At 63.1% G+C, this 18,503-nt stretch overlaps 1 protein-coding gene across 1 annotated transcript in view; it reads left to right on the forward strand.

Moving 5' to 3' along the window:
* CELSR1 (cadherin EGF LAG seven-pass G-type receptor 1) overlaps positions 1 to 18,392 on the forward strand; it is a 139,000-nt gene extending 120,608 nt beyond the window's left edge. The window contains exons 21-35 of the mRNA XM_045872341.3: positions 230 to 434; positions 1,242 to 1,409; positions 3,676 to 3,802; positions 5,497 to 5,697; positions 10,181 to 10,355; positions 10,984 to 11,096; positions 11,481 to 11,560; positions 12,201 to 12,327; positions 12,999 to 13,124; positions 13,582 to 13,676; positions 13,962 to 14,065; positions 14,323 to 14,472; positions 15,305 to 15,538; positions 16,158 to 16,419; positions 17,267 to 18,392. Coding sequence (XP_045728297.2) covers positions 230 to 434; positions 1,242 to 1,409; positions 3,676 to 3,802; positions 5,497 to 5,697; positions 10,181 to 10,355; positions 10,984 to 11,096; positions 11,481 to 11,560; positions 12,201 to 12,327; positions 12,999 to 13,124; positions 13,582 to 13,676; positions 13,962 to 14,065; positions 14,323 to 14,472; positions 15,305 to 15,538; positions 16,158 to 16,419; positions 17,267 to 17,291 — 2,192 coding nt within the window. The 3' untranslated portion in view covers positions 17,292 to 18,392. The remainder of the gene's footprint in view (positions 1 to 229; positions 435 to 1,241; positions 1,410 to 3,675; positions 3,803 to 5,496; positions 5,698 to 10,180; positions 10,356 to 10,983; positions 11,097 to 11,480; positions 11,561 to 12,200; positions 12,328 to 12,998; positions 13,125 to 13,581; positions 13,677 to 13,961; positions 14,066 to 14,322; positions 14,473 to 15,304; positions 15,539 to 16,157; positions 16,420 to 17,266) is intronic.
* The last annotated feature ends 111 nt before the right edge of the window (positions 18,393 to 18,503 follow it).

Here is an 18,503-nt window from a genome sequence, read left to right on the forward strand (position 1 = left end):
CGTCCACCGGGTTGCACAGGCACCCCCACCATCGTCCCCAGGACTGACAGTCTGTGCCCCATCCCCGCCCCCAGCCTCTGGAAGCCGCGATGCTGCGGTTGTGTGGGGGCTCCGTGTTTAATCTGTCGGGGCCCCACAGAGCATCTGTGATTTCAGGAGGCACTTGTTCCCGTAGGAAGCGGATTGCTGGGAACGCAGGCCCCTTGCTCACGCTCTGCTTGCGTTGCAGAGAGCCCCACGGTGAGGCCGGCCGGTCGGAAGGCCGCCCCGCAGACGGCGCGCCTGGAGCCCGGCGCCGAGAGGGAGGCCCTGTTCAGGAGGCAGAAGAGGCACCCTGACGAGCCTGGCCGGTTCGCCGTCGCCCTCGTCATCATCTACCGGATGCTGGGGCAGCTCCTGCCCGAGCACTATGACCCCGATCGCCGCAGCCTCCGGTAAGGCCTGTTTCCGGAGCATTCCGAGGGGCTTTCCCAGGTCACAGCCTCCAGCGCCCGAGCATCCGTGTGAGGACGTTCCCCATGAGCCAGGCCCACGGCCGCAGACCACCTCCCTGAGAGCTCCCTTGGAAGGTTCTGGGCGTCCGGGCAGGCCCTTCCCTGGTGTTGCTGCCCGGCAGCCCCCTCCCCAGCACACGCCCCGCTCGGCCTCCATAGGCCCTGTCACCGCATGGGGCCCAGCGGTGTCATTCCCGCGCCGAGGGGCCGGCCCCCACACCTGTCCCACATCTGTGCGCCTCGGGCGGCCGGCGGCCCCACTAGCTGCCAGGTCAGCACTGGCCAGAGAAACGAGAGCTGCCCTCGGGCTTCGTGGCCCCAGCAGAGGTGGGCGCCCACCGGGGCTTCACTGGTCAACCTGCGAGTCCCTTTCCACACCCGTCCCTGGCCCTGTGGTCTTCAAGTTCCTCCTTCACGCCTGCATGAGATTCGGCCGCGAGCTCTGTTTACTGTACCCTCCCGTGGTTTCCAGGCTTTCCGCGGCTGTGTGTGACCGGCGCGACACCTTCGCGCACCTGCCTTCCTTCTCTTCCTTTTAAATTTCCCAAGTCCGCCTTTGGCGCCGAGGTGACCGGTGCCGGCAGCCGTGGAACCGCCGCCACGGCCGGGGCGCTTCTCGGGGGCAGCGGCTGGGCTCCGGGCCTGCTGGAGAGACGTCTGCGCTGCGGGCTCCCGGCGGCGGCGCCCGGGCTTGAGACCCGTGTCTTCTAAGCGCGCCTTTCCCCCTGCTCTCGCTTCTCCGCCCAGGCTGCCTAACCGGCCGGTCATTAACACGCCGGTGGTGAGCGCCGCGGTGTACAGCGAGGGGGCTGCCCTCCCGAGCCCCCTGGAGAGGCCCGTCCTGGTGGAGCACGTCCTGTTGGAGACCGAGGAGCGCACCAAGCCCGTCTGCGTGTTCTGGAACCACTCCGTCAAGTAAGGGTGACGCCCGGGGTGAGGGGCCGTCCCCCCGCTCCTGGAGCTCTGCGCTTGTGTGGGGGGTCCTGGCTGCAGTCCCCAACACTCTGTTGGCACAGTGTCTCCTGGGGCGTCCTTTTGTGGTCTCTTGCTCCCTTCCGGCCCCTCGTGGGGCAGGAGGCTCGTCCTGGGGGTGTCCGAGTCCCCTACACATGGTTACATGTGAACACATGCACATCTGTGTACACACATGCACACGTGGGCAGTACGTGTACAGGTATGTATAGCTAGGGAAGCAGACTCGCACACCTGGGCACACACGTGAACGGGAATACACGGCTAGGGAAGCAGACTCGCAGACGTGGGCACACACGTGAACAGGGATACACGGCTAGGGAAGCAGACTCGCGCACTTGGGCACACACGTGAACGGGGATACACGGCTAGGGAAGCAGACTCGCACACGTGGGCACACGTGAACGGGGATACACGGCTAGGGAAGCAGACTTGCACACGTGGGCACACGTGAACGGGGATACACAGCTAGGGAAGCAGACTCCCGCACGTGGGCACACACGTGAACGGGGATACACGGCTAGGGAAGCAGACTCGCGCATGTGGGCACACACGTGTACGGGGATACACGGCTAGGGAAGCAGACTTGCACACGTGGGCACACGTGAACGGGGATACACAGCTAGGGAAGCAGACTCCCGCACGTGGGCACACACGTGAACAGGGATACACGGCTAGGGAAGCAGACTCGCGCATGTGGGCGCACACGTGTACGGGGATACACGGCTAGGGAAGCAGACTTGCACACATGGGCACACGTGAACGGGGATACACAGCTAGGGAAGCAGACTCCCGCACGTGGGCACACACGTGAACGGGGATACACGGCTAGGGAAGCAGACTCGCACACCTGGGCACACACGTGTATGGGCGCTCATAGAACCCTTGAGAAGGTCAACACAGACATCGGGCTGGGCACTGGCAGGACTCCGTGATGCAGCAGCTGACGCGTGCCTCTTCCCCCATCAGATGAGGCAGGGCTTGTTCAGCATGCACACGAGGTATCACCCAGACGCTCAGGCCCAGGGGCCCTTCCACCGGCAGCAGCAGGTCCCAGATGTGTGGGGGGGTTGCTTTAACAAACAGGGGTCCCTGGCCTCAGCCACCCGCCCGTGAGATCAACCCAGCAGTTGCTGGGGCGGTTTTCCCCCTCTGAGGCTGTGCCTGCTGCCCCTGCTTGAAGCTAGGATGGAATTTTGTGCATCTGGGAGTTTCTTTCTGGGCAACGCAGACGTTCCCTCACGTCGCGCTTCAAACGATTGAGTAGGTGTCTGCCAAGTGGGGTTCCAGCTACGGGCTGCGCTGGACGCCCAGGGGGAGCGTGCGGAAGCCCGGCTGCAGGGGCCTCACGCTGGGAAGCAGGCTTGGCCGGCCAGAGACTGTGCAGCTCCTTTATTGTCCAAATTCTAGTTAATGAGCAAGCAGCGTCATGTCTGCAGTATAATAGATGCTTGGCTTACAAAAGAGAGAAAGAAAGACCCACTTTCACCGCGAGGGAGGTGTGAAGGGCTGTTTGGCGTGTGTTAGGCGCGGCTGTCTCTCATGGGCACTTGATTGGATCCCAGCAATTAGCTGTTGCCTAATTATCCTCCCTGCTTCCTCGGTGCCTATCATCCCCAGATCTTAGGGCTCTTGGCAGACACGTATGAGCCTTCACATCCCATTTTACAGATGAGTAAACTAAGGATCAGAGAGAAGTTACTTGATTTTCCCAGAGTCTGGGAGGGCAGGGTTCTCTCTGAGCCCGAGACACGCCCGTAAGCAGCTTGTCATTTGGGGCTTCCCATCAGGATAAAGGAAGTCATAATTGGGCCCTGCTTCCAGGCATTTGCCATAAAACATGGTGCAATCTGAAGATGAAAGTGCAGAATGAACATGAGGTATTATTTCTTGAAACACCTAGACTCAAAAGAAGACTGAAGTACAAAGCAACCACGTTAGCAACCGAGTGCTTCTGACAAAAGGGGGATGCGGTTGGCCTGAGACATCCCGTTTTAAGTTTTACTGCGAGATGACACAGAAACCGTGAACTTCAGAGGGTTGCTCTAGGGCCCTCCCCAGCCACGAAAGGGAAGGGAGACTGTCCACAGGGTCCTGAGGGCTCTTGTCCTCATAGCAGGCGACAGTGGCGCTGGGCTTGGGGACGGCGGTGGGGCCTCAGAGACCCGCTGGTGGAAGGGGTCCTCTCACGGCTGTCTTTTCCCCGTAGCGTCGGGGGAACAGGAGGCTGGTCGGCCAAGGGCTGCGAGCTGCTGTCCCGGAACCGGACCCACGTCTCCTGTCAGTGCAGTCACATGGCCAGCTTTGCCGTGCTCATGGACGTCTCCAGACGCGAGGTGGGCGCGGGCCCCGCGGGCAGCCCTGCCCTCCCAGCAAGTGTGTCCAGGGATGAGTCCCTTTGGGAAGTTAGCCTGGCCCCAAACTTGCCCCCTCCACAGACCGAATCCACGATTAAAACCCGTGTTCAGGAGGGTTGGCCAGAATCTTCCAGGATTTCCAGACCAAAACTCCTTGGAAACAGCGTTCTAAGAGGCTGGGTTGTAAATTAAAAACCCTGGTGGCAGACCCCGAGCCTCAGCCCGAAAAGAAAGCCCTGGAGAAGCCTCACCTCAAAGCAGGATTCCCGGTGTTCTGTTAGATGGTGCTGTGTCTACCCCGCTTTAAATTTTAAGGGAGAACAGAGCCGGCTGGCCGGGACAAAGGGAATGTCACCCATTAACACCACACACACTGGCCCAGAGACACAAAAGAGGGGGCTCGGTCGGGAGCCACCGGGGCCAGCTAATGTTTAACCTCTGGCATTTTCCCGGGCCTGGGAATGTGAGCCAGCCTCTGTGAGCCCGCGGGTGAATAGGGCAGATAGGGCAGTGGGCCCCCAGCAGGCAGGCAGCGAAGTCAGCCTGGGCTCAGACGTGTGTGGATGTTGGTGTCTGGGAGCCAGAACCGAGGCCTGGGGGGGCCTCACCTGGCACATTTTTTTCAGGCCTGGGATGTGTCCCAGGAGGCCAGGCCATGGTCCCTCCCAAAAGCTCTCTGGTATGCAGGTCTCTGTCACATTGTTCGGAGGGTGACAGCCCCGAGTTGCTGCTGATGGCAGCCAGGGTGACAAGAGGAAAGGGTGTGCCCTGGGTCCTTCCCCTGATCGCAAAGCTCCCGTGGGCAGGGGGCACTTTTGAGCTGGTTGCCCCAGGTCCTGACCTACAGGGGGTTAGTTATTAGTGGGGCGGGATTGGGGTTCGTCCCCTAGCCAGGGAGCTGGGCGGTGCTGGGAGCTGACTCACAGGTGGAGGAAGCTGAAGTTCAGGGAGAAGTCAAACTGGAAGAGGGCTCACCGCTCCCTGCCCAGGGGCCTCGTCCAACAGCAGGAGGCAGCCTCTGGGCCGCGGGAGTGCAGCGGGAGGGAGCCCTGAGCCCTGAGCCTCCCCTCCTGGCTCGCAGCCTTTCCCCGGTAGCCCCGCTCACAATCCCATGCGAGTCGCTGAATTCCAAACAACGCTTTCTGGGGGTTCCCCGAGAGCCGGAGCTTAGGTCGCTTCCTAAGTGGCAAGGCTCCGCGGGGTCCTGGACAGCTGTCCTGTTTTGCAAAAGCACAGGGGGACGGCAGCAGCCCCATGCGGCTGTGGCCCATCTGCCTTCTGTGTGCTGAGAGTGTGTGTGCAAGTCCCTCCCGGATCCGAATTTGGGCCACACAGGCTCAGCATCTCCTGGATGGCAGCATTTATGTGTGAGGTTTTTTTACATTTTTTTTATTGGGACAAAATATACAGAACACAGATTCACCACCCTAGTCACGTGTCAGTGGACAGGCCATTCAGTGTGGTGCAGCCACCATCCCTCTCCAGAACTTTCTTTTTAACCCCCCAATAATTCATTTGGAGTTTGTTCTTGGTTTTTGGCAGCCTGAGAACCATGTCCCAGTCATGTTGGTTCTGCCCATAGTAAGCTCAACCTTAACATGCTTTCATTGTGCAAAAGCCCCATCAGAGCAAGTCCTCACGTCCTCCTGCCTTACCCGCCCCCCTGCCCGCAGCACGGAGAGGTCCTGCCCCTGAAGATTGTCACCTACGCCGCCGTGTCCTTGTCGCTGGCCGCCCTGCTGGTGGCCTTCATCCTCCTCGTGCTGGTGCGGACGCTGCGCTCCAACCTGCACGGCATCCACAAGAACCTCATCGGGGCGCTCTTCTTCTCCCAGCTGGTGTTCGTGATCGGGATCGCGCAGACGGGAAACCCGGTGAGGTCCCTCTGCCGCCGCCCCGGGGGTGCGCGTGCAGCCCGTCAGACCTCTCTCCCAGGCGGAGGCAGCGCGTTGTATTTAAAGTGGAACTTACAGAGGAGCGAGTGGGGGTGACCGCAGTGGAGACGTGAAGTGGGTTGGGCTTGAGGGAGGCGAGGACTAGAGGGGAGCTGCTGCTGGCGGAGCTTCTGCAGGAGGCCAGAGATCTGAGCCCCTGCCGCATCTAGGGAAGGAAGGAAGGAGGGAGGGAGGGCGGCTGATGGCCGGGGAAGGGTCCCTGGGGCGTGGGGTAGGGAGCAGCCTTGGAGGGGAGGTGGTGGCACAGCCGATGGGATGGGTACAAGAGAAGCGCACCGGGGAGCTGGGAGGTCTGTGGCTTCCGCTGTGCCTGCCTGGTGGCAAAGTGATTTAACATGTTTACGGTGGGGATTTGCAAAACACAAGGGTCCCAGCTGGCTGACCCTGGTGGGGAGGGGGGCAGGGTTGGAGGTGCAGGCTGTGTGCCCGAGGCTTGGGCTCACTGAATCCCTCCCCGTGAGGCGCCCGGGACTGGTGAGAATGAGGGACTGCCCGAGGCACACGGTTCCCTCCGTGTGGGTTCCCTTATGCGTCCATCACAAAATGGGGACCCTGTAGGCCTAGGGGGCCGCGAGGCCAGCTGGCCAGCACATGTGCGTATGTAGGGACTCCGCGAAGTCCGAAGGTTACTCTCACATAATCCCGATCTCTCCCAAGGTGAGCAGTGGGCTCCTGGTGGGCCATTCCAATACGGCCACCAAGTGCTGTTGGCAGAGCTGTCGTTTCCTTCCGTCCTCATGCAGCGAGGACCTGCTGATTGCCACTATGTTCCATCTACCCAAGCCCCAGATCCAGGAGGCCCCCCCAGCCCCACCCATGGAGCCTCCATTCCTGACATGGGCACACACGGCAGTTCTTGAGTGTCACGTGCCAGAATGGTGCCATGGTGGCAGGTGGGGGAGCTTGCCTGGTTAGGGAAGGACTGACCATCCAGTGGGAGGGCTCCAGGATACGTCAGGACAGGTTGGGGAATCTGGTCCCCCAGGGCCCGAGGGGCCACACCAGGCAGGGCCACGTTCCTTTTGCAGGCAGCGCTGTACCATGGAGAGCCATGACCGGTCTGCAAGTTAGGAAGATGCCCGGAGGTCAGAAGAGCAGGCAGGGTGCTATCTTCATAGGTCCGCTGGATGGAGGCGAGGCCTGGAACCGAAGTCAGGGCAGCGGGCATGAGGAGAAGGGCAGGAGTCAGGGCTAAGTGGGCATGGAGGGAGGAGGAGAGGTGCCTTAGGTCTCCAGAAGGGGGACGAGTAGGTGAGGATGCCGCAAAGTGAGATGAACACTGAGACAGGGTGGCTGGTCTGGGTGTGGCTGGCCAAGCCGTGGGAGGCTGAGGGCAGACGTGCAGGGGGAGGCACCTTCACATTTCCCGTGAAGAGGAAATGTGTCTCTGGGAATGGGTCAGCCCTAGGAGAGGAAGTGGCATAAAAGGACAAAGAGGGAATGTTCTGGCTAGCTGGTCAGGGCCACTGGCATACTTGAGCTCTTCCTCCTCGTTTGTTGCAAGCGGCGGGACCCCCTTGAGACCCTCTGGGGTGGCCAAACCTTCTCTAGAGGAAGGGGGTAGGTAGAGGCAGGGTGCCCTGATGGCCTCAGGGGCTTCTCAGCCATGACTTGGGGAGCACCAGGCCTGGCAGAGGACACCCACAAGGGCAAACCTCCATGCTGCCCTCCGGGGTGCTCCCCGCGGCGCTGGGCCGGCGGGGACGGGAGAGGGGCCATCACCATGTGGGGCCCTGCAGCAGTTTCTGTGCATCCAGCCAGGCAGGTGCACCTCTCCCTGCGTGTCCTTATCAGCGTATCAGACAGGTGAGGCTCTCTGTGGGAAGCCACATGACTCATTTCAAAAGCCTTCAAGAGGGCCCTTGAGTGGTCTCAGCAGAGGCAAGCCGCTCCTTGCAGCTACATACCGAGTGTGAAATGCAGAGAGGCTGTCCGCTTCTCTCAGGCACTGACTCATCTGCTGCTTTCCAGCCTGCCGCGCACCGGTGAGCACGAAGAGAAGGAATGCCGGCCGCACGTAATTCTAGGGACTTGGCACCTCGCCTGCATTTTATGGGTTTTCTGTAAACTCACAATCCCATCTCTGGGCGAGGTTTTTCATCTCCCAGATTACTGGCAGGTTGAAATGATTTATTATGCTTCGCATTTTGTCTTTGTTCTGTTTCTGGAAAAGGTGGTACATCTAGTGCAAAAGTCTGTACACATACAGCCCCATTAAATTTTAAAGTGTGTCTCTAACACTTCTTTTTTTTCAAAAGGTGGTTTTGTGGGTTTACTTTTCACATGATTGAAGGCGGCAAGCCAGCCAGCCTCCTCACTGTTCTCCCTCGTCTAAGCCCACCGTGCTTTGCAAGCGGGGGACCCTGGGGTGTACGGTGTGGGGCTCCCCGAGCCCCAGGCTCGCCCTTGACACCCAGGCTGACGGCTCTGCTCATGGCTAAGGGTAGACCTCTCGTCTCCCGACTGTGGAGTCAGAAGCAGAGGACAGGTTGTCCAGTCCTATGTAAGATGCTGTCTTGTCTTCTGCTTGAGTGACCGTTTTGTCTTGTATTTGACAAATGTCAGTGCGGGAGTTTCCTCCCTCGTCTCTGGGGGTTTGTTTCTGGGGAGAACCTGGCCTGTGCAGGCTGACATGGCAGCAGGTGTCCCTTATGTTTCCAGCCAGCCCGCGCTCTGGTCAGCTGCCCGCCAGGTACACCGGCCTGGCACCGAGCAGAACGGCCTCCAGTGTGGGTCAGGGTGGTGGCCCTGTGTCTTCTATTCCCGTGTCTGTTGGGTGGGGTGGGGGTTCTCCTGGGTAGGGACACTGAGACCCTGGGAGGTTGTGCTGATGGGACGGCAGCCAGGATTGGACAGCATGTCTCAGGAATGGGGCGAGCCTGTGGGGTGTGGCCTGGTGGAGGGGTAGCTGTGGGGTCAGGGCCTAGGTTTGGGGTGTGACTGGGAGGGGCGGGGCCAGGAGTGGGGTGTGACCAGGAGGGGTGGGGCCTGGATGTGGGGGTGGGGCCAGGAGGGGCAGTGGCTGGATATGGGTGTGGTCAAGAGTGGGGGTGAGGTCTGGAGGGGGCCTGGATGTGAGTGTGGCCGGGAGTGGGGGTGTGATCCCCGGAGGGGAGGGGCCTGGGTATGTATGGGTGGGTGGTCAGGAATAGGGGGTGGGGTCAGGGGGCGGGGACTGGATATGGGTGTGACCGGGAGGGGCGGGGCCTGGGTGGGGTATGGCCAGGAGGGATGGGGCCTGGACATGGGTGTGGCCAGGGGCGGGGCCTGGATGTGGGGGTGGTTAGGCGTGGGGTGGGGCCAGGAGGGGCAGGGCCTGAGGCCTCTCTTCCTTCCCTGCTCCTCAGAGCTTGCCCCGCCTTTTAGGACCTTGCAGGGGTGCCTGCTCACATCCCCCAGCTGGGCAGCCTGGGGAACCCTGGCCAGCGCAGCCCCTGCCGGCAGGCCCCACGTGAGGCTGCTCTGGGCCAAGGCACAGCGCTCCTCGAGGTCTGGCCTGGAGCACCTCACACTGGATTCCCACTCATGGCCGCAGAGGCTGGACTCCCTGTGACCACACCATGTCTGCAGCCCCTCCCTGACACTGCCTTCTTCCCGTTCGCAGGGACCCAGGGCTGGCTCACCAAGGCCTGGAGAGGGCGGGATGCTGGCCCTGCGCTGCCCCGTGGAAGTTGGTTTCCTCTCCCGAGCACTTGGCCACACGGTGCAGCCCTGCCCCGCTGAGGACGGGAACAGAGCAAATACTCTCCTCCCTGTTCTGGTTTTGGCGGGAAGTAGGAGGCTCTGTTAACTTGGTGCAGGCAGGAGGAACTTATTTGATGGCAAGGTCATGAAGCGTGAGGCCTCCCCCTCCTCTGGCCACACCTGCTGGACCCTGCAGACACCCACACAGGGGTCCTGGGTGGCGGGTGGAGGCCAGCACCACAGCCTGGGGCCCGCAGCCTGAGCAGGCTGCCTCCGTACTCTTTCTTTCAACTTTAAATGCCTGTAGGTAAGAATTTCGAGCCATGTCATGAAAATGCAAGTTTCCAGCTTCTGATGAAAACATTAGAGGCTCTGCCTGCCCTTGGCCTGTGTCTGCATTCACTCCAGGCACTGCTCTGGGGTTGGGGAGGGGGTCCCCGAGGCCCCCCAGGTGCCTCACTCCCCATCCTCTGTTCCACTTCGGGAGCCTGAGACACCGTGGCTCAGTGCCCAGCTATTCCTGGGTGAATCACATAGAAAGAACCCGCTAACTCGATTTCCTTTCCCAGACCCGCATACCCTCGCGTTTGCAAAGTGGTCTGATTGGTCCCTTCCCTCCCCACCCTGTGCCCATCTGCCCTTGGCCTCCGGTGCAGCAGGTGTGGGTTTCCGCGGGCCCGGCACTGAGCTGAGCTCCCCGCCCTCCCCGTCCTCACAGTTCCTATGCACGGTGATCGCCATCCTCCTGCACTACGTCTACATGAGTACCTTTGCCTGGACCTTCGTGGAGGGCCTGCACGTCTACCGAATGCTGACCGAAGTGCGCAACATCGACACCGGGCCCATGAGGTTCTACTACGTCGTGGGCTGGGGCATCCCGGCCATCATCACGGGTGAGGACTGGAGGAGCAGCCCTGGGGGGGTGGCTTGGGCCGGGAGCTAACCACCGCTCGGGGAGTCCACGTGACACTGCCCCCACAGAAGCCTACGTCAGCTTGGCCCGCGCCCCTGGGCCCGGGCAGACGAGCTCTCTGGCCTCCTCTGTCTTTGGTACCCAGCGTGACCGGCCCCCGGCAGAGGAGGCCCTGCCCTACGCTTGCGTCTGCGCACGAGCGTGATTGTTCAGTGCCCGCTGGGGGGGTGCGTCTCCTGTGAGGTGTGGCGTGGGCTCCTTGAGAGCTGGCTGTGGGTCTGCTCGGGGTTCTGTCTGTGGCACCTAACGGACGAAAACTCCGCGTCTGCCCGGCGTGTGGGTGGGTGGGTATGTGTGCACGTTCACGTGTGTGTGTGCTGTATGTGGGATGTGCGCGTGTGTGTGTGGTCTGTATGTGGGATGCGTGGCCTGTACGTGTGGTCTGTCTGTGATGTGTGTGGTGTGTGTGCGTGGGATGTGAGGTCCGTATGTGGAGCGTGTGTGTGCGCAGGCCTGGGAATGTCACCTGTGGCCACGCACCGCCCAGGCTGGCCCTCAGGAGGGGCCTCTCTTGGGTGGTGGCCCTCACTTCCCTCCCTGTCGTCCAGGACTCGCGGTGGGCCTCGACCCCCAGGGCTATGGAAACCCTGACTTCTGCTGGCTGTCCCTTCGAGACACCCTGATCTGGAGCTTCGCCGGGCCCATTGGAACAGTTATCATTGTGAGTCCAGGAGTTTTTGCAGAGCCCACGATTCTCGGGGATGTGTGAAGCTGGGTGCGTGGGCTGGGAGGGGTTTTGGGGGCCGGCGGGATCCTTGGCTCCTCAGAGCGGCCTGTTGGGCAGGAAGAGCTGATCTCATGGTGCTGGGGCCTCGCCCTTGGACCTGCGGATCGTCCCACGTCTGCGTCCTCATCCACCATGAGGCAGCTCAGCGTCCAGCCCTCAGGAGGGTCCCTGCGGGCAGGCAGGGTGTGTGAGGCCTTCTCGTTCCAGCCACACCTCGAGACGCGGACGAAGACCCTCAGAAGTGTTTGGTCTTCAGATCTGTTGTGGCGATACTGACAAGCTGGCCACCTGACTTTGGTTTTTAAAAATGTTTTTCAGGTCAACACAGTCATTTTTGTCCTGTCTGCAAAGGTCTCCTGCCAAAGAAAGCACCATTATTATGAAAGGAAAGGAGTCGTGTAAGTTGGTGCCAACGCTGACGGGCGGGTGGGACCCCCAGTGTGGGTTTGCACGCCCGCCAGAGCCACCTGAAAGTGCCTGTCACCCCGTGGCCAGGCCCTTGGCCCCCCCCCAGCTCGGCCACCGGGGAGGTGACAGCCACACAGACACATCGGCAGGCCGCAGTGGGGAGAGGCCAGAGCACCAAGGCACATGGAGGAGAGGGAGGGGGCTGGGCACAGGGAGGCCTGGGGCAGGGAGAGGGACGCCGGGACCCCCACAGATGGTAGGGTGTAGGCTCTGCAGCATTCGGTGGTAGAGTCGCCGAAGGGAGCAGGCTTGGGCTCTGTCCTCCTCGCCAAGGCCTGTTAACAGACGGATATAGAGGAGGAGGGGGCGATGACAGCCGGGGGGAGGGAGGTGCTGAGCTGCCTGGATGCAGCAGAGTGGAGTCAGGCAGGGTGTTGGGCGCAGGGGGCTGGGACTTTCTGGGTTGGTGGTGACGGTGATGTTGTGGCCACAGGAGTGGAGAGTTATCTAGGCGCTTAAAAAAGTGTTGGGCAGGAAGGGAGGGGGGTTGATAAGTGGCTGGACGGCGGGGGCAGGTGCAGGGGCGGGAGGGGGCCCAGAGTCACTCCCGCCCCTGCGCCCCTCCGCCAGCTCCTTGCTCCGGACCGCCTTCCTCCTACTGGGGCTCGTCAGCGCCACCTGGCTGCTGGGGCTGCTGGCCGTGAACAGCGACTCGCTGGCCTTCCACTACCTCTTCGCGGTCTTCAGCGGCTTGCAGGTGGGCAGCTGTCCCAGCGACCCGGCGGGCCTCCGCTGGGGCGGGCCTTGGTGAGGTCCTGGGTCACTTGTGCTACCTCCGGTCCAAAAGGCCCGGGGGAGATCCTGGACCCAGGGTCCGAGGACAGACGGGGCCTCGGCGTGGCTGTCACAGTGTGGCCGCGGCGTGCTGGGGGTTCCAGTGACGCCTCTCCGCACACGGTCCTGCCCCCGACAAGGAACCTGGGGTCCCAAGCACAGCTCTGTCCAGGGCCTTCCCAGGGACCCCCAGGACACCGTCCTTTGCTCAGCCGGTGCCGGGGCTCATCCTCCCTCCGCGGGGCAGAGTACATCCCACTCGTGTCCACAGGGACGGTGTTGGCCACTTACAGTTCACCCCAAGGGTCTTCCCAGCCAGTGATGTCACGTTGGGGACGCAGATGGCCCGAGGGTTGTGGCCGGGGACGAGCCCTCCTGGCCCCTGGGGTGCTGGCTGCCCTGGCCCCGCTCCCCTGGGCAAGCAGAGGCCCCGGGGAGGGGGTACCCAGGCGGGCCCCGGGCACTCAGCGGCATGTGTCGGTGGCGCCGCTCTGTGCCTTCTCGGGCAGGCGGGCGTGCCGTCCGGCGGCCACAGGACCCTGGCTGCTTTCCTGACCGCCGGTCCCTGCCCTGACCGGCCGCCCTTCCCTCCAGGGTCTCTTCGTCCTCCTATTCCACTGCGTGCTCAACAGGGAGGTCCGGAAGCACCTGAAGGGGGCGCTCTCCGGGAAGAAGCTGCACCCGGATGACTCGGCCACCACGAGGGCCACCCTGCTGACGGTAGGCGGTGCCGGGGGACCCCCATGGCCGGGGGGGGCCGTGTGGGTTTCTAGACCAAGCATTCGACGCAGCCGCCCAGTCTCTGGGACCCAGGCATCAGAGAGCCCCCCTTGGAGAGTGGCATCGAGCCTGATACCATTCCTGATATCCTGGGAAGAGAGCAGCGTTCACCAGATGGGGTCTGTCCTCGTCACAGCCCCATTGTTCAGGGTCGCAGAGGACAGGGCGGTGACAGGCTAGGACCCCTGACCAGAAGCCGTGGCTGTGGGCAGGAAGCCGTCCTCGGACCACTGCGGGGGCTGGGGCTGCTCTCCTCTCGGCCGCCACGAGGCCCCTGGGCTCTGTGCTGGGCAGGGGCTCAGTCAGGGTGCCGGCACCGGGGCTTGCTGTGGGGACAGAGGCGTCCTGTGCACCCCAGGGGCCTCTGCTCTGGCGATAACCATGCCCCCTCCCGCAGCGCTCCCTCAACTGCAACCACACGTACAGCGAGGAGCCCAACATGTTCCGCACGGCCCTGGGCGAGTCCACTGCCTCGCTGGACAGCACCGTCAGGTCAGGCTGGAGCCAGGTGCCCTCGCTCATACCCAGGGAAGGGGGAGGCCCGACTCTCAGGGCGAATGCGGCTGCCAAGCCAGCTGGGGAGGCCCGAGCGGTGTGCCCTGCTGTCTAGCTGATGTGTGGTTCCCCATGTGCTCTGGGAGTCTTGCGTGGCAGCAAACCTTCCAGAGCCCCGTGGGGCCATCTTGGCACATTCCAACGGTGCCCGGTGATGTTGGGTGTTCATGTCATGCAACCCCCTGAGTGATGGTGCTGAGCTCCCCCTCCTACCCTCTCTAGGGACGAAGGGGGCCAGAAACTCAGCGTGTCCTCTGGGCCAGCACGGGGTGGCCATGGGGAGCCAGATTCATCCTTTGTCCCCAGGAACACAAAGAAGCACCACGGTATGTGTCCCCTGGAAGGTGATCCCCCATCCACCTGGGCATCTCCCTCCCGGAGGGCCATGGTGGGGAGCTTCTTGTTGGCTCTTGTCTGGCCCATGGGCCTCTCGGTCACTGGACGTAACAGCCTCAGAGAGGAGTCTGCGGCTGCATCCCAGTCAGAAGGCCAAAAGGGAAACAACTGCTCCCCAGTGCCCGGGGCCCAGCTGGCCCCCCTCTGCCCTTGGCCTGAGCCTGCGTCCCTCCTGTCCACCCTGTAGGCCACGATTCAGACTCCGATAGCGAGCTGTCCCTGGATGAGCAAAGCAGCTCCTATGCATCCTCGCACTCGTCAGACAGCGAGGATGATGGGGTGGGAGCTGAGGACAAATGGGACTCAGCTCGGGGCCCTGTCCACAGCACCCCCAAAGGTGAGCCAGTGTTGGGCTGTGGAGTGTCTGAGGGCCTGCCTCCCTCCTGGGATGCAGAGCAGTGGCAGCATGGAGGGACAGCAGGTGGGAGGGACAGCAGGTGGGAGGTGCTGGCTGGGGGAGGGACAGCACGTGGGAGGGGTAGCAGGTGGGAGGTGCTGGCTGGGGGGAGGGACAGCAGGTGGGAGGTGCTGGCTGGGGGGAGGGACAGCAGGTGGGAGGTGCTGGCTGGGGGAGGGACAGCAGGTGGGAGGTACTGGCTGGGGGGAGGGACAGCAGGTGGGAGGTGCTGGCTGGGGGAGGGACAGCAGGTGGGAGGGACAGCAGGTGGGAGGTGCTGGCTGGGGGAGGGACAGCAGGTGGGAGGTACTGGCTGGGGGGAGGGACAGCAGGTGGGAGGTGCTGGCTGGGGGAGGGACAGCAGGTGGGAGGGACAGCAGGTGGGAGGTGCTGGCTGGGGGAGGGACAGCAGGTGGGAGGTGCTCGCTGGGGGGAGGCCCCGGCCACAGCATCTGCAGAGCAGAAGCAGGGAGGTCTTGGAGGGTTTCTCTGGGGACCCTCACTTCAAGGACCCCACGAAGCTGGCCCCGATTGCTGCTGGGGGAGCCAGCGTTGAGGCTCGAGGGCGTTGAGGTGGAGTGGGGGGATTGTAGCCTGGGCCCCCACTGTCAGGGTGGAGGGTGGCACCCTGTCAGGCCTGCAGCTCTGGGAGTGGTGGGTCAGGGCCACTAGGAGGCAGGCTCCCCACGGAGGGACACTAGGGAACCTTTTAGGGGGTGCATCTCCAAAAGTAGGGAGTCTCCCTGCTGTTGACGTTGGTCTTGTGCCTCAGTGGATGCTGCTGCCAACCACATGCCCGCCGGCTGGCCCAACGAGAGCCTGGCTGGCAGCGACAGTGAGGAGCCTGGCGACAAGCCGCGCCTGAAGGTGGAGACCAAGGTCAGCGTGGAGCTGCACCTGGATGAGCAGGGCAATCACTGCAGCGAGCGCTCCCCGGAGCAGGAGAGCGGCGGCCCGTTGAGGCCTGCGGACGTGCTCCCCAACCAGCCCCCGGAGCAGAGAAAAGGTGCTTTGGGAGTGGCGAGGGCCGCGCTGTTCCCGGGAAGCTGGGGACCAGAAAACCTCTCAGCGAGGGAGGGGGACAGAGGCGGGGCCATTTGGGGAGGGGGCGGGATCCGGTGGGGCAGAGTGCAGAGGAGGTGGGGGCGGGGTCCAGGAGGGGTGGGGTGGAGTGCAGGTGGGGGCAGGACGGGGTGCAGGCGTGGCGGGGGCGGGTTGCAGGCGGAGCGGGGCGTGGCGGGGGCGTGGCGGGGCGGAGTGTGGCTCAGGGCGCAGGCGGAACGGGGCGTGGCGGGGGCGTGGTGGGGTGGAGTGTGGGCGTGGTGGGGCGGAGTGTGGCTCAGGGCGCAGGCGGAACGGGGCGTGGCGGGGTGCAGGTGGGGGCGAAGGGCGGTACGGGGTGCAGGCGGGGCGGAGACTGGGTGCAGGTGGGTCAGGGTCTCTTTAAGCGGGGGTCGGGGGGCGGCCGGAGGGGGCCCCCCTGCACAGAGGCGACCATTTGGCCCTGGCGCTGAGACCCAAGGAGGGAAGAGCAGGGGCTGAGGGGTCCGCAGGGACTGTTCCTCGAGTCCCTGCATCCGGCAGCGTCAGCCTGACCGTGACTTTATGCGTCTCCCCACCTCCAGGCATCTTGAAAAACAAAGTGACCTACCCGCCGCCACTGACCGAGAAGACTCTGAAGTCCCGGCTCCGGGAGAAGCTGGCCGAGTGCGAGCAGAGCCCCGCGTCGTCGCGCTCGTCCTCCCTGGGCTCGAGCGACGGGGCCCGCGCCCCCGACGGCACCATCACCATCAAGAGCCCACGCCGGGAGCCGGGGCGCGAGCACCTCAATGGGGTGGCCATGAACGTGCGGGCTGGGAGTGCCCAGGCGGCCGGCTCTGACTCCGAGTGAGTAGCCTTGGCCTCGGCTGCAGGCAGCGGGAGCGGCCCCAGCCAGCTCCCCCTTCGCCTCCTGCCCAGGGGACAGGTGTCCAGTCCAGAGAGGGGCGGTGGTCAGGGGCCTGAGCACAGAGGGGCCCAGGGGCTGTGCTGGGGTCCTGTGGAGGGGAGGGGCTTCAGCAGGGTCAGGAGGAGCCCGCCAAAGATGAAGTGGACTTCTGGCCCGGTGGGGGAGGGCTGCCAACATTCACGCCCTTGTGGGGGCTACATTGGCCAAAGCCCTAAAGTCCTGCCCAGTCCTGAAATTCTACGACTTAAGACCATGCAGGACTAAGCACTTTGTAAAGCTCTTGGTCCAGATCATTACTACCCTGTGTTGTGGTTGAGGAAATCGAGGCTCTGGGGTCCCCCTGCTGACTAACAGAGCCGGGGGGGGGGGGGGGAATGGGCCCGTTGGCCTCTCCCGGCGGCTCCTCCCTCCTACGGACTTCTAAGGGAGGAGCAAAGAACGGGAGCCAGGTCTTCTAGAATGGCTCTCTTAAAATTGAGTGAACTCGGTTGCTCAGAGGCAGGGCTGGCTGTGTGGACGCTCAGATGGGCGTGGCCGTCCAGGGGGCCCTGAGTGTCAGGGTGCAGACTCGACCTGCCCCTCTCCTGCCTAGTGTAGCTCTGTCCACACGTGAGCTTGCCCTCCTCCGAGCCCCCTGACTGGGGGATTCTGCCCCCCGCCCGTCCCCTGCGTTGGGGGGTGTCTGCCCCCGCGTGACCTCCAACCCCGCCCAGCTGCTGGCTTCACGCATGGCAGGGGCCGTTCTTGCTGACCTCCGCCTGCCTGACGGCTTCTTCCCACGCACAGAGGCAGTAACGAAACTTCAATCTGAACCATCAGGAAACCGAGACAAGCCCACCGCCTCCAGCCAGGCCTCTGTGCTGCATCGATGCACCCTTGGACCTTGGAGCCCAAGGGTCCGCTGCGCTGTCAGTGAAGGGGCCCTGGTGGTGGGGATCCCTGCAGTGGCAGCCCCATGACTGGTGTGACTGACAGTCCAGACACAAAGCCCCGGGCTACCCCCGGGAGCTCGGGGCCCAGCCGACCCGTGACAAGTGCCAAAGGTCACGGGCTCGAGGATGGGTGGGCTCCCGGGCCGGCTCAGCCGGATGCCGACTGCGGAGGGAGGCAGAGCCGCGGCCGGCAGGGCCAGGAGTGGGCCCGGTACAAGAGCTGGCGGGGCCCCAAACTGCCAGGCCTGGCTTGTCGGGGTTCGGGGTGCTGGGCGTGGGTGGAGGACGGAGGTCCACTGGCCATGCAGGTGCCCCCAGGTGGCACAGGTCCCTGGCCGGTGGCCTTGACGGCCCTTTGCATAAACATCCCTTGTCTTAAAGCAAATTATTTTCTTTTGTTGAAAAGGTGTAGATACTTCTATATATATTTGTATGGGACTCGGAGAAGGTGAAAGCCTGTGTATATTTTGCATTTGTACTATTGATACTGGGAGATCTGTGGGATGATCTCTCACTATTTTTTTTATATAAGGAAGATTGCACAGTTGTACTTGGACCTGGTGTGCGTTGATGCAGCTGGTGTCCCGGCAGATCAGAGTGGGAAGTGCGTGGGGAGCGAGTGGGTCCTCGAACAGAGGTTCCTGCCGCTGGGCCCGGCCAGGAAACAGGGAGCTGTGGGCACCACGCGCAGCCGCCTGAATTCCCAGCGCGCGTTTCTGAGATGTGTGCCCTCCGCTCCCAGCCGCCCGACTGTGGTGGATCGGAGACAGGGCAGCCTGGGACGGGGCGGGACTTGAGGAGCCCCCCCCCCGCCCGCCACTGAGGCTGGTGGAGAACGCAGGTGCCCCACGGCCATGGTGGAGGCGCTGACTGTGACTTAGCGCTGGCCCTTCCCTGGCCGCCCCGCCCCCACCCTGGGCCCACGCTCGGCCTGCGGGGCTTCCCTGGCCACTGGCCCAGTCGGTGTGGTACTGCAGGTGGGGACGTCTTTTGTCCCTCTGCTCCTGTTCCCAGTGGGATTGTACAGTGTTCACACGTTTCCGATCCAGACGGAGGTGTGAGGTCTTCCAGGATGTCACGGTCCTTCCTGC

This window comes from Mirounga angustirostris, unplaced genomic scaffold (assembly GCF_029215605.1).
Source record: "Mirounga angustirostris isolate CCGP_5_RB_7025 unplaced genomic scaffold, mMirAng1.0.hap1 SCAF_5, whole genome shotgun sequence".
NCBI lineage: Eukaryota > Metazoa > Chordata > Mammalia > Carnivora > Phocidae > Mirounga > Mirounga angustirostris.